This window comes from Saccopteryx bilineata, chromosome 4 (genome assembly GCF_036850765.1).
Source record: "Saccopteryx bilineata isolate mSacBil1 chromosome 4, mSacBil1_pri_phased_curated, whole genome shotgun sequence".
Classification (NCBI taxonomy): domain Eukaryota; kingdom Metazoa; phylum Chordata; class Mammalia; order Chiroptera; family Emballonuridae; genus Saccopteryx; species Saccopteryx bilineata.
Window position 1 is genome coordinate 286,569,733 of NC_089493.1, and position 16,685 is coordinate 286,586,417.

Consider the following 16,685-nt stretch of genomic DNA (forward strand, 5'->3'; position numbering starts at 1 on the left):
TTGGCTCTTAAATAATTTGGCTCTTAGATAATAGATGTTCATTCATCTACACATTTGTCTTTCCATGCCGCCATGTAAAGAGAGCCCTTATCACCTGACCAGGTCGTGGCGCAGTGGATAGTGTCGGACTGGGATGCAGAGGACCCAGGGTCAAGACCCCGAGGTCACCAGCTTGAGCATGGGCTCATCTGGTTTGAGCAAGGCTCACCAGCTTGGACCCAAGGTCGCTGGCTCGAGCAAGGGGTCATTCGGTCTGCTGTAGCCCCCGGTCAAGGCACATATGAAAAAGCAATCAACAACTAAGGAGCCGCAACAAAGAATTGATGTTTCTCATCTCTCTCCCTTCCTCTCTGTCCCTCTCTCTGTCTGTCTCTGCCACACACACACACACACACACACACACACAAAAGCCTTTATCAGGTGCTGCGCTCCAAGGGGACACAAAGCCAGTAGCCTCACCTGGACTTTGACACATTTGCAGGTTCAGGCCACCAGGCCCAGAGTCAGAATCTGCATTTTAACCGGACAAGTTTGTGAAGCCTGCTCTGGCCTTGTGGGAGCCTCAGTAAGGAGGGAAATAAGTTGACGCTTCCAGTCACTTAGTGGAAAAAACAGAGTCTGGCCTGGCCTGTGCTTGGTGTGAGGGTCAGTGCTCAGGTGGCCCGAAGGGACAGCTTCCTGGGGGGGGCTTTGTGAACTGGGCCTCAGGTATCCAGGGAGGTGAGATGGGTTTCCTCAGACACCTACTGCATCCTGGTTCATGACCACGTGGAGAGGACCTGGGCCTCCCAGCATACACTGGCGCCAGGGATGCCAGGGCTCAAATTATCCAGCTAAAGCAGCGGTTCTCAACCTGTGGGTCGCAACCGCGGCGGGGGTCGAATGACCAAAACACAGGGGTCGCCTAAAGCCATCGCAAAATACATATTTCCGATGGCTTTAGCCGCTGAGAAGCCGCACTACCGTCTGCAGCAGTGCTATTCAGCTTGAACGCAGGCCGTTATGGACGTGTGTTCCAAAATGAATACCTGCGGTCATGCGCAGACGTGATTGCATCATCCGTCCGGGGCCTAAGGGGCGGGGGAAGCGGAGGGAACGCTCCACAGTCCCTAGCAGCGCGGCTGCTCGTGCATAGCAGCGCATTACGTGTGTCCGACGCTTGCTGACGTCATCAGTGAGCGGGTGCAGCAAGCGCCGGAGGACAGAAGCCTAGGAGGTGGAGAGGCAATGAGAATACATAATGCATATCAGGTATTTATATTCCGAATAACTGTAGCAAAATTACAGTTATGAAGTAGCCACCAAAATTATTTTTTGGTTTGGGGTCACTGCACCATGAGGAACTGTATTGCCAGGGTCACGGCATTAGAAAGGTTGAGAGGCCCTGGCCGGTTGGCTCAGCGGTAGAGTGTCGGCCTGGCGTGCGGGGGACCCGGGTTCGATTCCCGGCCAGGGCACATAGGAGAAGTGCCCATTTGCTTCTCCACCCCCCCCCCCCTTCCTCTCTGTCTCTCTCTTCCCCTCCCGCAGCCAAGGTTCCATTGGAGCAATGACCTGGGCGCTGGGGATGGCTCCTTGGCCTCTGCCCCAGGCGCTAGAGTGGCTCTGGTCGCGGCAGAACAACGCCCCCTGGTGGGCAGAGCGTCGCCCCTGGTGGGCGTGCCGGGTGGATCCCGGTCGGGCGCATGCGGGAGTCTGTCTGACTGTCTCTCTCCGTTTTCAGCTTCAGAAAAATACAAAAAAAAAAAAAAAAAAGGTTGAGAACCACTGAGCTAAGGACAGATGCTGCTCTGATCAGACTAGTGGAGTCTGGCTGCCTGACCCGGGATGGCGCAGTGGATAGAGTCAACCTGGAACGTTGAGGTTGCCGGTTTGAAACCCCCCGGCTTGCCGGGTCGGGGCACATGTGAAAAGCAACTACTATGAGTTGACGCTTTCTGCTTCTCACCCACCCCTCTCCTCTCTCTAAAATCAATAAATAAAATCTTTAAACAAAAAAGGAAAAGATGGAGTCTGGCCTATTTTAGAAGGTACCATGTGTTTCTCACATGAAAGGCTTTATCTCCCTCCCCTAATATGGACTATTTTAGGGAAGTGAGATGGAGTTAGGAAAGTAGCAACGGGGTCCTTACCCAGCTTCACTGTTTCACAGAAATCATGGACCCAGGTGCAGTGGAAACCGGACCGGGATGTGGTGGAGACTGTGGACCTGGACATGCAGCTTGGGTCGTGGTTCCCTGGGAGAGGCCTGGAAGCCCTCACTCCTGGAAGGCATGGCAGACGCAGAACCTTACCAACTCCAGGTCGATAAGGAGCTGTTGGGGAGAGGTAAAAAGTGGTAAAAAGCCAAAGGCCGGGAAGGCCAGGCTTTGTGGCAGGTCGGGTTTGCATGGAGTGCCCCCCCCCCCAAGGAGCCAGCAGGGGCCAGCAGTGGACCTGGTCAGCAGTGGACCTGGCCAGGGCGCTAGCTGAGAGCTTGAACCTGTGTGCCAAGCAGGAAACTGGGTTAAAAACCAGCCACGGCCTGACCGGTCATGGAGCAGTGGAGTGTCGGCCCAGAATTCTGAGGTCCCCAGTTTGAAACCTCAAGATCCCAAACTTCAGTGCAGGATCATTGACACGATTCCCAAGGTCACTGACTTAAGCAAGGGGTCACTGGCTCAGCTTGAGCTCCTGATCAAGGCACATATGAGAAGCAATCAATCACTAAAGTGAAGCAACTGTAAGTTAATAGTTCTCATCTCTCTCAAAAAAACAAAAAACCCAGCTACCAGAAACCTCCACAATCAGAGACTCAGCGGTCTCCAGGGAAAGAACCTCGAGGCTTCTGAGTTAGCTCTGACTCAGGAACTGGGAAATTCGGGCCAGCTGATTGGTTGGAAAGGAAAACATGGCGGAAGCTGCCCTCTCCCAGACCAACAATGGGCCTCTTGGTGGACCGTAGGCGCAGAGGTTTCCTTCCAGAACCTCTGCCCTGCCAGGCAGGGGACATAGCGCAAGAAGAAAGTATCCTGGGCCTGAAGCAGTGGACCCTTCACTACTCAGCGCAGCTGCTACACCCACACTGCACTGGGACGTGACAGTCTCCTGGGTCTGCCCCACTTCCTGTGGCCCAGCCACGGCCTGGGCATCGTCACTCAAGGCAATTAAAAGAGAACCACAGGAGCATTTGAGAGCTGGTTTGTTCCTCAACATGTGTCATCAGTTTGATCCAAATAAACTTAAACTCTTATAAAAACTTCAAAAAAGGGGAGAGAGAGAGAACAGCAGCCTAGCCTTTGCAGGACCCAGGCAAGGTGGCCCCAAGGCCTGCACAACCCCAGCAGGCCCCACCCCTGCAGGCAAGAAGCCTCAGGCTGTCATCCAGTCGGGATGGGAAGGTTCCAGGCTACTGCTGGTCAGGATGACCGCAGCTCTGGGCGGACAGAACGCCCCAGAGTGAGAACAACCGGGACGACACTGCCCCAAACAGGCAAACATCCTCGGGAGAGGCAGGAGAAAGCCCCCTGCTTCTGGCAGGAGCCGGCAGAGGGAGCCCGTGGGCCAGCCCAGTCCGGTGGTGGGCCGTCCCTTGGGAGTGGGGAGGAACGGTGTGGGCAGGAAAGTGCCCACTCCGGGACGTTCCCCGAGATCCCCGTGGTGGAGGCTGTCCCCTCTTGTGCTCAGGATCCATCCACTCGGAGTTGTGAGAGGAGGAACAGAGAAGGTCTCTTGGCCTCTTTCAGGGTGACAGATAGCCCCGGGCCCCTGCGGTTTCCAACATCCTGTGGGCGGCCTGGTTTCAGCCGCCTTTGCTGCACCTCGAGGCTGCGCTGCAGGCGCCAGTCTGTGCTCTGCAGACCTGGAGCCTCAGAAGGCTTCCCCAGGGCAGCTGCCGGGTCTCCCAGCACCAGGGAAATCGTGGTGCTCAGAAAGCACTGATGGGGTGGGGAAGGCCATGGTAAGGAACAAACACTTCTAACCTGCCCCAGCATCTCCCCTGCCCCTCCCCTCTGTCACTCACACACAACTGTTGAGAAAAGACCAAGTAAGCACACACCTCCTCCCACGTCCCCTTATCCACAGATTGCTGCATGCATCCAAACCCGTTACTCTCCTGCCCTACAGCCATCTCTGGCTCCCACATGCTTGGTGAGGAAACCTGAGGTTCCTATCACTTGGCTCCCACCTTGTCACCTGCTTCTCTCAGTGGCTTGCTCCCTGTCCCTAGAGGATGTACTGTACTTTTCTGCTACTGAAACGTTTCTCGTGTTTTTCACTCTGTTCCTTGTCCTTCCCCCTCACATCTACCCATTGGTACAGCCCACGTGCTGAAGTCCAACTCTGGTGGCCTGAGTGAAGTGGCCCATTCTGCCGTTTCAGGGTGCAGGTAACCTGCCGAGACTCACAGGAAGACACTGTGGGGTACAGCTGGGTTGCAGGCGCCTCTCGGGTGCCAGAGAGAAGTAAAGCAAAGGGGGTTAGAGAGGGTGATGAGGGCCATAGCATACCAAGGCACGCAGGCCTGGCAGTGGGGACATAGGTCCTGCCCCGGAGAGGTGATTTCCCTCTGTGTGGCCTTGAGCGAGTCACTGACTGACCTCACCGCTCACCTGCTCCCCCCTCCCCCCCCCCCCAAGCAAAGGCCTGCTGGTGGCGAGCCTGCTTTTCTCCGTGGCCCCCACTGGACACCGTCTCCTATGCATCAGCTCTGCCGGACCGGGGTGGCGCCCCCTGCCCCTCTGACTTAGGGGGCGGTGATGACAGAGAACCAGCAAGGCAGCCAAGGCTCAGTGATTTGTCTGAGAAGCTGTTGGCTTTTGAAATCAGACAGGAAGGAGGGCTGAGGTGGAGCCGGCACAGGAAGAGGTAAGAAGCCCTCGCTGCTGTGACAGCCGGTGGGCTCCGAGACTGCAGAAGCAGGCGGACTGTGTCCCAGCTGCCCGGAGCACGGCCTCACCCCTGTCCTGGACAGACCCTGAGGGCCCAGGATCCCGCTGACCAGCCACAGAGAGACCCGGAACTTTCCCGCCACCACCTAGCTGTCTCTGTCCACAGGGGCAGGGCCAAGCCTGGAAGCCCTGGGATGGAGCGCGCCCCGGCCCCCTCGTTTTGGCAGCCCTGAGGCAACGAGGCCCAGGAGGTAAGTCAAGTCCAGGCTGCCTCAGTGCAGGACAGGGCAGGAAGAGGAGACGGTTGGCAGGCAGGACTGACTTTTTAGGAGTTGCCCTGGGGAGGGTGGCTGGGGTAAACTCCAGGAGGGTGTCTCCATGGGTGCCACGAGCTACTGAGCAGGACCAGTTCATGGTGTGGAATAAACAAAGTGCCCAAGGACGGCCAAGGGCGCAACACCCAGCTCCTGAGGTACCAGTGATGGGGCGGGAGGAGCAGAAAGTGGCCGAAAGTGCAGCAGATAGGCAAAGGGGACACAGCAGAGCAGCCCACTAGTGAAACTTGGTATCAGCAGACCTGAGCACCTTCCACTGTAAGGTGGAGGCTTCAGTAGCAGACCTGCCCCACGGGCCTGAGGGCGAAGGGAGGCAGTGCGGTGGGTGGGGCCAGCACCCCGTGCCTGCGCCATAAATGCTGCCCTCCTGTCGGGGAGCAGCCCCCGGGATCTCTCCCAGCCCCACCCTGGGATGGAGATGAAGTTCTATCATGCTGAGAGGAACAGTAACCGTGGAGGACTTCTCAGAAGAGGCACTGCTGAACTGGGCCAGGGGTGGCTGCTGGCCCTGGGGTCCTCCCCTGTGGCCAAACTCCTGGAGCCCTGGGGTTCCTTCCAGGCCCCTCAATGGAGACACATGCTTTCCTCAAGCCTGGGGTTCACTCTTGGCCATCACAGGTCATCCTGTGGCTGACTTCCAGGTAGGGTACAGATTGCGTGTCCCCTCCTTCATCCAAGGGGCACTGGGCTCACCTGTCCCTGTCTTCCCACTGGGACTCCAGGGGCCAGTGCAGGAGGAGCAGGAAGCATCAACTCCCGTATGTGCCTTGACCAGGCAACCCAGGGTTTTGAACCAGCAACCTCAGCGTTCCAGGTGGACGCTTTACCCACTGCGCCACCACAGGTCAGGCAGGAGGGCTATGTCTTGCAGCAAAGGAGCCACTCCCTCCCCTGGGAAAGGCCAGTTGGTCTCAGGTCGGGAGAGAGGAGCACCCAAGAAGCTGTGGCCTGTGATACCGACAGCCCAGGCAGGAGGCCAGCAGGGCGGGCCCGCACAGTCAGCCGTGCCGGTGGGCAAAGCCGAGGCTGCTGTTCATGCACAGGCCAAGCAGACAGCTAGGGCTGAGGCCCCTGGGAGGGAGGCTTAGGCCAAGATGAGACTCACTGGCAGAGTCTACGAGTAAATTGAGAACCCGAGTCTTCTCAGGGATGAGGCAGAAGTCCCGTTGTCCAGCCTGAGGGACGGGGTCTGAGCGGCCAACAATAGGGAGCACAGGTCCTTAGCTGCGCGGCCTGCCTCACAGATGAAACTGGGGATGTGTGGGAGCAGGACAGCCTGGCTCCACGGGAGTGGCAGTGGTCCCCAACTGCACGGCTTTGCCCTGCCCCTCCAGCTCAGACCCCTGCAGACAGAAGGCCTCCAGCCTTTGGGTCTCTAAAGGGGACCCGAGGCCCTCTTGCTTGCGGGGGGGGGGGGGGGCTGCGGCTCCCACTGGCTGTCGGCACTGGGCAGAGCCTACCGACGGACCGCCCCTGGTGGCATGTGCGGCCACCCGACCTCACCCCACTCAGAGGCCCGCCGTGGGTTCCACCCTGCCCGGGGTGACATCTGGGGCCAAGGAGCACCCCCTCAGGGAGACTCTCACCAGCTCTGATGCTGGCTCTGGGAGGTCACAGGGGTAGGCTACCTGGTTCCCCTGCTGGAGTCTCCTCCTCTGTCCTTACGGAAACCAGGTGTCTGAAGATAAAGCCAGGTTGGGGAAAGGGGAGTCCTATCTGATTGGGGTCTGAGGGGGAGGGGTGCCAGATAAAATACAGGACACCTGTTAAATTTGAATTTCAGATAAACAACAAGATTTTTAAAACAGTATAAGTTTGTCCCAAGTAGTAGATGGGATGTACTTATACTAAAAGAATTATTTGTTGTTTATCTGAAATTTAAATATCACTGGATGTTCTGTATCTTACTTTGCTAGATTTGGCAACCCAAAGCCCAAGGTCTGTGGAGCAAGAAAGACAGGTGTCTGCTAAGGAGGGCGAGTTGACCCCCACACTGAGAGTAGGGGACGCTTGCCCCTCCCACCTGCCCAGGCACAGTCCCTGCCTTTTCTTCCTGCCTGCTGTTGTCCCTCCTTTGCCCCTTCGCAAGCCTCTCTCTGGTCCAGTGATTCACAGTCCGGCTGCTCATTAGAATCACCAGGGCAGCTTTGAAATACATTCATGCTGGGGCCCTACCCCAGACCAACTAAATTTCTGGGTGGTTGGACTGAGCAGGGGCGTTTTATTTTTTTATTTTTTATTTTTCCAAAGCTGGAAATGGGAAGGCAGTCAAACAGACTCTCGCAGGCGCCCGACCGGGATCCACCCGGCATGCCCAACAGGGGGCAATGCTCTGCCCCTCTAGGGCATCGCTCTGTTGTGACCAGAGCCATTCTAGCGCCTGAGGCAGAGGCCATGGAGCCATCCTCAGCGCCTGGGCCAACTTTGCTCCAATGGAGCCTCGACTGCGGGAGGGGAAGACAGAGACAGAGAGGAAGGAGAGGGGGAGGGGTGGAGAAGCAGATGGGTGCCTCTCCTGTGTGCCCTGGCCGGGAATCAAACCCAGGACTCCCGCACGCCAGGCCGATGCTCTACCACTGAGCCAACCAGCCAGGGCCTGAGCAGGGGCGTTTTAAAAATAGCGTTCTATTAAAAAAAAAACTTGTATGACTCAGCAATTCCGCTTCTGGGTATATGTCCCCCAAAGAATTAAACACGGGGACTTAAACAGATATTTGTACACCTATGTTCCTAGGTGCATTATTCACAAGAATCAAAAAGTGGAAACAACCCAAGAGCCATTGACAGATGAATGAATACACAAAATGTGGTCTTCCCATCAAATGGAATATTATTTAGCCTTAAAAAGGAATGAAATTCTGATACCTGTTACAACACATGTGTGTGTTACAACACAAATGACCTGTAAAACATTCCACTCATTGAAAGAGGTCAGATGCAAAAGGACAAATACTGTATGATTTCAATTCTGTGAGGTCCCCCAGTCGGGCTCACGCAGAAAGAACGGTGGGCGCCGGGGCTGGGAAGGCGGGACGGGCGTTAGTGTTCAATGAGCACAGAGTTTCCATTTGGGAAGATGAGGAACTGCTAGAGGTACATGTTGGGGATAATGGTACAACACTGGAAATGTACCTAACGCCACTGAATTGTACACTTAAAAAAGGTTAAAGTGGTAAATTTTGTTATGCATATTTTACTACAATAAAAAATTTAATTAAAACTATAGTTCTCCAGCCTGACCAGTGGTTCAAAACCTCGCTGGCTTGAGCATGGGCTCACCAGCTTGAGCCACAGGGTTGCTGGCTTGAGTGTGGGATCATAAACATGACCCCATGGTCGCTGGCTTGAGTCCAAAGTTGCTGACTTGAACAAGGGGTCACTCGCTCTGCTGAAGCCCCCCAGTCAAGGCATGTATGAGAGAGAAATCAATGAACACTTAAGGTGCCACAACAAAGAACTGATGTTTCTCATCTCTCTCCCTTCCTGTCTGTCTATTCCTATCTGCCTGTCTGTCACTCTGTCTCTGTCTCTCTCTGTCTCTGTCTCTCTCTGTCTCTCTCTCTCTCTCTCTCTCTCTCACACACACACACACACACACACACACACACACACACACACACACACAGTTCTCCAGACTATGTACTGCCAAGACTGAGAAGCTCTAGGTCTGGCCCTTCTTTAAGGTGGTCTCCTCTTACTCCTGGCCCCCACCTCACCCCCAGCAGTATCACAGTTTGTCACCTGGTCATGGTCCACCTCTGGGCCCTCCCTGGTATCACCCAGTCCAAGAGCAGGACACAGACCCTGGGTACACTAAGAGGCTGCGATTGCATTTCTTCATTTTCATTTATATACATTTAAAATTTTAGATAACTGCTAGTCTAACTTTAAAAAAAAATTTTTTTTTAATTTATCTTATTTATTCATTTTAGAGAGGAGAGGGAGAGACAGAGAGAGAGGAGAGACGGAGAGAGAGAGAAGGGGGAAGAAACTGGAAGCATCAACTCCCATATGTGCCTTGACCAGGCAAGCCCAGGGTTTCGAACCAGCGACCTCAGCATTTCCAGGTCGACGCTTTATCCACTGTGCCACCACAGGTCAGGCCTAACTTTTTTTTTTTTTTTATGAGAGAGAGAGAGAGGGAGAGGGAGAGATACAGACAGACAGAAAGGGAAAGAGATGAGAAGCATCAACTCATAGTTGAAGCACCTTAGTTGTTCATTGATTGCTTCTTATATGTGCCTTAACCAGGGTGCTTCAGCCGAACCAGTGACCCCCTGCTCAAGCCAGAGACCCACGCTCAAGCTGGATGAGCCCATGCTTAAGCCAGCGACCTCAGGGCCTCAAACCTGAGTCCTCAGCATCCCAGGTCAATGCTCTGTCCACTGTGCCACTGCCTGGTCAGGCCAGTGAACCCTCCCCTCTTTTTTTCTTAGGTTAGAGGAGGGGAGGTAGTGAGACAGACTCCTGCATGCGCCCTGACCGGAATCCACCCAGCAACCTTGCCTTGGACTAATGCTCTAGTACCAAGCTATTTTTAGCACCTGAAGCTGACTCTCTTGAACCAACTGAACTATCCTCTGCATCGGGGCCATGCTTGAACCAACTGAGCCACTGGCTGCAGGAGAGGAAGAGGGAGAGAAGGGGTAGAGGGAAAAGCAGATGGTCACTTCTCATATGTGCCCTGACTGGGAATCAAACCAGTACATCCATATGCTGGGCTGGCGCTCTATCCACTGAGCCACTGGCCAGGGACACAAAACCTCTTTTTAAGTGCATAACACTGAGACCCAGAAAACACAGGGCTGGGAGCATGACTGGACCTGGTGCCATGAACTAGGTGTGATTTCTGCCCAGCTCTAAGTCCTGTTTTCTCTTCTAGACCCCTGGAGAAGGGAATGGCTGACCCCCAACCCCGGAGTTCCTAAGTCCCTGCTGGAGGAGCTGCTGTGAGTGGGCCATGGGCTGGACATCCTGCCCTCTGCAGGTGAAAAGGGGGTGGTAAGGCAGGCTTGGGGGTCCTCAAGTGTCTCCCTTAGCTGAGGGAAGGACATGGGGGGATACACAGGAGGGCGGCTGGCCTCGGCCACAGGGAGGGAAGGACATGTGAGCGGGTGGGACTGAGACTTGGCTCCGCCTCTGAGCGCCTCTGCATTCCCATCCCTGTGGAGAGCGGTGCTGCCTGTGGGTCAGGGGCCCTTGTTCTTCCAGGAGACGCCAGGAAACCAAGAAAATGAACTACGCTACTGCTCTGAGGACGAGCTTCCCTCTCTTTTGACTCTTCCATTCTTTTTGTTTGGTTCTTTTCTAACCACTGGACTTTAGTTATTAGAGCAGTTTTAGGTTTACAGAAAGATCGAGAGAAAAACTGAGCACAGAGATTTCCATCTGCCCCCCGCCCCTGTGTATACCCTCCCCCCCCCATTGGGCATCGCCGCCAGAGTGGCACATTGATTACGACAGAGGAGCCTGCACTGACACGCCATTAACAGCCAGAGTCCAAGCTTCCATTAGGGTTCACTCTTGGTGGTGTACATCCTACACACGTGTACAAATGTATGATGACATGCATCCACCACTGTAGTATATCACACAGAGTGTTTCGCTGCCCTGAAAACCCTCTGTGCTCCCTTGAGTCAACCTTCCCTCCTCACCCCAAACCCCTGGCAATCACTGATCTTTTTTTTTTTTTTTAATTTTTATTTATTGATTTTAATGAGTGAGGAAGGGAGGGAGAGAGAGGGACAGGAACATTGATCTGTTCCTGTATGTGCCCTGACTGGGGATCGAACTGGGAACCTCTACGCTTCGGGACAATGTTCTAACCAACTGAGCTATCCGGCCAGAGCAGCCCCTGATCTTTTTACTGTCTCTACAGTTTTACCTTTTCTGGAATTACATAGAGTTGAAATCAAACAGGATGTAGCCTTTCCAGATTGGCTCTTTTCAATCTTCCCTTCTTATAACCACATCGCCGCTTCCAGGTTACAAATGAGGACACCACGGCACAGAGAGCTCAGGCGGCCTACCCTGCGTCACACAACCGGTAAGTGGCAGCGCTCAGGTTCGAGTTTGGGCCTGGGTTCTTATCCACTTGGCCCCCTGCCTCTGAGCAATGCTCCTGACACCAGGGACTATCCTCAGCATCCGGGAACAAATAGTCCTTCCTACCCCTCCCTGGAAGCCAGACTGTGGGCCACTAGCTGGGGTAGCAGAGAGGGTGGGTCCCCAGAGGGTGGGTCCCCACACATCCCCGAAGCCCCTTACCTGTCCCAGGCCCCTGGGCAGGGCGGCAGCAGGCGGCAGGCCCAGGCCCTCTCTGCACAGCTCCCGGCAGCAACCCTGGACTCCATGAGGAAACAGGAGGTGCGCGTGGGTGGGGAGGCCGGCCAGGGCCACGGCCAGGGCGCCGGCTCCCCCGCCGAGCAGGTGAAAGCCCTCGTTGACCTGCTGGCCGGGAAGAGTGGTCAGGGCTTCCAGACCCCGCAGACCCCTGACAGGACACCCGACTCCCTGCAGGAGCCTCATGGCAATGGTAGGCAGACGGAGGGACATCCCCAGGCCTTCTCCCCTCTTCTCCTCTCGCCCCCCATTCTATCCCCTTCTTCTTCCTTGTCCCTCTCCTTGCTCTCACCCACCCTTCCCACCCTCTCCTCTGGCCTCCACCCCACAGACTCAAGGATCCAGAGACACTGGGAGGCCCTTCTGAGCAGGGCAGGAGGCGGCCTGGAGCTGGGGGGTCCCTCGCCCAGGCTGGCCAACCTCCTGCTGGTGGAGGGCCCGACGGACTTGCAGCTGAAGGAGCACGACTTCACCCAGGTGGAGGCCACACGGGGCAGCTGGCGCTCTGCCAAGACCATCGCCCTGAACCGGCTCTTCCTGCCTCTGTCGCGGGTGTCCATCCCACCCCGCAACTCCATCACCATCGGGGTGGCCGGTGTGGGCAAGACCACCCTGGTGAGGCACTTTGTCTGCCTCTGGGCCCGGGGGCAAGTCGGCCGGGACTTCTCACTGGTGCTGCCTTTGACGTTCCGGGATCTCAACACCCACGAAAAGCTGTCCGCAGACAGACTCCTCCGCTCCGTCTTTCCCCACATCGGGGAGTCTGGCCTGGACGTGGCAGCCCTGGCCAAAGTCCTCCTCATCCTGGACGGCCTGGATGAGTGTAAGACTCCTCTAGACTTCTCCAACACCGTGGCCTGCACCGACCCCAGGAAGGAGATGCCGGTGGACCACCTGATCACCAACATCATCCGGGGCAACCTCTTCCCCGAAGTTTCTGTCTGGGTTACCTCCCGTCCCGGCGCAGCTGGCCAGATCCCAGGGGGCCTGGTGGACAGGATGACCGAGATCCGGGGCTTTAATGCCGAGGAGATCAGAGTGTGTTTGGAGCAGATGTACCCTGAGGACCAGGCCCTCTTGGACTGGGTCCTGAGCCAGGTGCAGGCCGACAGGGCCCTGTACCTGATGTGCACTGTCCCCGCCTTCTGCCGGCTGGCAGGGTTAGCACTGGGCCACTTGGGCCGCCACCGGCGGGGGCCTCAGGACGCAGAGCTGCTGCCTCCAAGGACCCTATGTGAGCTCTACTGCTGGTACTTCCGGATGGCCCTGGGCGGGGAGGGGCAGGAGAAGGGCAAGGGGAGCCCGCGCATTGAGCAGCTGGCCCACAGCGGCCGCAAGCTGGTGGGGACGCTGGGCCGGCTGGCCTTCCACGGGCTGGTCAGGAAGAAGTACGTGTTCTATGAGCCGGACCTGAAGGCCTTCAGCGTGGACCTTGCTCTGCTGCAGAGCAGTCTGTGCGGCTGCTTCCTGCAGCGGGAGGAGACGCTGGCCTCCTCGGCCGCCTACGGCTTTAGCCACCTGTCCCTGCAGGAGTTCCTGGGGGCTGCATACTACTACAGCGCCTCCAAGAGGGCCGTCTTCGACCTCTTCACCGAGGGCAGCGTGTCCTGGCCGCGGCTGGGCTTCCTCACGCACTTCAGGAGCGCAGCCCAGCGGGCCATGCAGGCTGAGGACGGACGGCTGGACGTGTTCCTCCGCTTCCTCTCCGGCTTCTTGTCTCCCGGGGTCAATGCCCTGCTGGCTGGCTCCCTGCTGGCCCCGGGCGAGCACCAGGGCTCCCGGCTGCAGGCAGCCCAGCTCCTGCAGGGCTGCCTGCGCCCCGACACGGCGGTCTGTGCCCGCGCGGTCAATGTGCTGCACTGCCTGCGAGAGCTGGGGCACACCGAGCTGGCCTGCAGCGTGGAGGAGGCCCTGCGGAGCGGGGGCCTGGCCAGGCTGACCGGCCCCCCGCACCGAGCCGCCCTGGCCTACCTCCTGCAGGTGTCAGATGTCTGCACCCCGGAAGCCAATCTGTCCCTGGGCGTCAGCCAGAGCGTCCTCCAGAGCCTGCTGCCCCAGCTGCTCTACTGCCAGAGCCTGAGGTGGGCGCCGGGGTGGGGTGCGCAGGGGTGTCGGCAGAGAGGGTGGAGGACCTGGCAGGTGCTGCTCCTGCACCATGACCATCCATATCAGCATCCTGGGGCCGCTGTAACAGGCTGGACTGCACACTAGGTGGCTCAGAGCAACAGAAACATGTCCTCTCACAGATCTGGAGGCCAGAGTCCGCGTCAAAGGTGTCGGCGGGGCCGTGCTCCCTCTGGCACCTGCCCCTCTAGCTTGTGGTGGTGTTCATAGTCTTGGCCTCATAAATGCATCAGTCCAGTCTCTGCCTCTGTGGTCATGTGACCACCTTCCCTGCGTCTTTATGCAGAGCTTTCCTCGCCTGTGAGGGCACTTACCCCAGTATGACCTCACCTCACTTAATTATGTGCATGCGCAACAACCCTACTTCCAAGTCAGATCACACTTTTTTTATTTTTTATTTTTCTTTCTTTTTTTTTTTTTTGTATTTTTCAGAAGCTGGAAACGGGGAGAGACAGTCAGACAGACTCCCGCATGCGCCCGACCGGGATCCACCCGGCACGCCCACCAGGGGCAACGCTCTGCCCACCAGGGGGCAATGCTCTGCTCCTCCGGGGCGTCGCTCTGCGCGACCAGAGCCACTCTAGCGCCTGGGGCAGAGGCCAAGGAGCCATCCCCAGCGCCCGGGCCATCCTTGCTCCAATGGAGCCTTGGCTGCAGGAGGGGAAGAGAGAGACAGAGAGGAAGGGGGGGGGTGAAGAAGCAAATGGGCGCTTCTCCTATGTGCCCTGGCCGGGAATCGAACCCGGGTCCCCCGCACGCCAGGCCGACACTCTACCGCTGAGCCAACTGGCCAGGGCCTATTTTTTATTTTTCTGAAGTTAGAAGCGGGGAGGCAGAGAGACGGACTCCCACATGTGCCCAACTGGGATCCACCCGGCATGCCCACCAGGGGGCGATGCTCTGCCCATCTGAGGTGTTGCTCCATTGCAACAGAGCCATTCTAGCACCTGAGGTGGAGGCCATGGAGCCGTCCTCGGCACCCAGGCCAACTTTGCTCCAATGGAGCCTTGGCTGCGGGAGGGAAAGAGAAAGGAAGGAAAGGGGGAGGGTTGGAGAAGCAGATGGGCGCCTCTCCTGTGTGCCCTGGCTGGGAATCGAACCCAGGACTTCCACACACCAGGCCAAAGCTCTACCACTGAACCAACTGACCAGGGCCCAGATCACACTCTTGAGGCACTGGAAGGTTAGAATGCCAATGTGTCTTTTTTGCAAGGGACACAATTCAATCCATAACACCCTGTGAACCATCCCAGTGCTGACAGAAGCCACACCCACTCACTCCACCCTCAGCCTATCCTCTGTCCACTGCTCTGGACCTAAGTAAGGGGTCAGGGTGGGGAGAAGACACAAGGGCCAGGACCTTTCAGAACCTGAGTGAGTTCCCATGTCCTCAGAAGGGGGAGAGCTAGCAGCAAGTGTCCCACGGATGCACGTGGTGTGTGGGGCTGCTGGGAGACACCCCTCTGAACAGGAGCCCCAGGGCCTCGCAGAGATTGGAGTTCTGCATTCCTAAGACTTTGTAGGAAAACCCTGTGGGCATGGGGGGTGCTGTCCTAGACCTCTGGGCTGTGGAGTGGGGGCTCCATTGGAATGGAGAGAAGGGGAAGGGAGGGTCCCAGCCTGGGTGTCTGAGCTTAGCGCCCCCTCTTGCTGCCCCGATGCCAGCCAGGGACCTCATCTAACCTGCTGTGGGCCGTGGTGCCACTCACTATTGCTGTCCCCCTGACCAGGCTGGACACCAACCAGTTCCAGGACCCCGTGATGGAGCTGCTGGGCAGTGTGCTGAGTGGAAAGGACTGTCGCATTCAGAGGATCAGGTAAGGCTGACCCAGAGACTCCGCCCAGGGTGCTCACGTGTCTCTCGGGGTCTGGGAGTCCTTTCTCATCCTCTCTGCTCCACTGGCAAGGAGGGTGCCTTTGAAGCATATGTCTCAGGCTGCAGGCTGCTCGTTTCTGCCCGTTCCAAAAAGTGCTGGAGGCTCAGGCACTCATTTATAAGAAAAGAGAAAGGATAAGGTGAGAATCAGAGGCTGTCGCGGACATGGAAGCCTTTCTCCAAACACTGTAGGAGCTGATTTGGTCCCAGACCCAATTTTCTCAAAGTTAGCCCTCAAATAGTGTTCTGGGCACAGGATTCTATCTTTAAATAAAATTTTCTTTAAATTTTTTAATTAAAAAATTTAAAATGGAAACTGCATCTTTAATGTAATTAGATTAAAGGTTCTACGCTGCCCGCAGAACAGACCTATGTGCGTATGAAATCTCTTCTGTAATAAGTTCCAAGTTGGAGTAAGACCCCTGTTCATAGTTGAAATGATACCATGACCTGAGGGTGGCCTTCAGAGAGTTAGGGAGGTGATTTTGGGGAACAGGACCAAAAACTGATTTGTTCTTCACACAAGGTTTTGGGTTCTGAAAATAATCTTTAACTGAAAAAAACAAGAATGTGTAATGGGTCAGGAGTAAGACCTTCATTGAGGATAGTGGTTAGAGTGATAGGCTCCATGTGACCTTGTACGGACTCCTCTGTGTCTAAGAAGGAACAAAATGAGATTGCAACTGTATCTACGTGTGAGTCCCGGGGCTCCCGTTACCACCCTGAGGTTCAGTGTTGCTAGAAGGACTCACAGGACCCAGGAAATCTGTCATCTCCACGCTTACAGTTCATTACACAGAAAGGATACAGATTAAAATCTGTAGAGGGAAACAGTGAATGGGGCAGGTCACAGAGAGACCAGGCACGAGCCTCCAGCTATCCCCTCCCAGTGGAGTCCCAGCGATGACATAGGACAACACACACACAGAGCATTCCAACCAGGGAAGCCCACCCACGCCTAGATGTCCAGAGTCTTTATTGGGGGTCGGTCACGAAGACATACCCAACCTCGCGCATGCTGACCATATTCTCTAGCTCCTCCAGAGGTCAAGCTGACACTGCATGGCACAAGGTCCCCAACATATTGTAAATTGTGAGATAAACTATTCAGCAAAACCTAAGTCCTCCAAGTAAGCA

The 16,685-nt window shown here is 56.2% G+C and overlaps 1 protein-coding gene across 3 annotated transcripts in view; it reads left to right on the forward strand.

Annotated features, from left to right (window-relative positions):
* The first annotated feature begins 4,838 nt into the window (after positions 1–4,838).
* The window catches only part of NLRC3 (NLR family CARD domain containing 3), a 30,826-nt gene continuing 18,979 nt past the window's right edge, over positions 4,839–16,685 (forward strand). The window contains exons 1-8 of one of the 3 annotated variants that reach the window (XM_066275088.1): positions 4,839–5,122; positions 9,139–9,303; positions 9,458–9,575; positions 10,089–10,193; positions 11,191–11,252; positions 11,483–11,741; positions 11,880–13,629; positions 15,403–15,489. In XM_066275088.1, coding sequence (XP_066131185.1) covers positions 11,558–11,741; positions 11,880–13,629; positions 15,403–15,489 — 2,021 coding nt within the window. In that variant the 5' untranslated portion in view covers positions 4,839–5,122; positions 9,139–9,303; positions 9,458–9,575; ... (1 more) ...; positions 11,191–11,252; positions 11,483–11,557. The remainder of the gene's footprint in view (positions 5,123–9,138; positions 9,304–9,457; positions 9,576–10,088; positions 10,194–11,190; positions 11,253–11,482; positions 11,742–11,879; positions 13,630–15,402; positions 15,490–16,685) is intronic. The other 2 variants (XM_066275089.1, XM_066275090.1) reach the window with 2 other exon arrangements.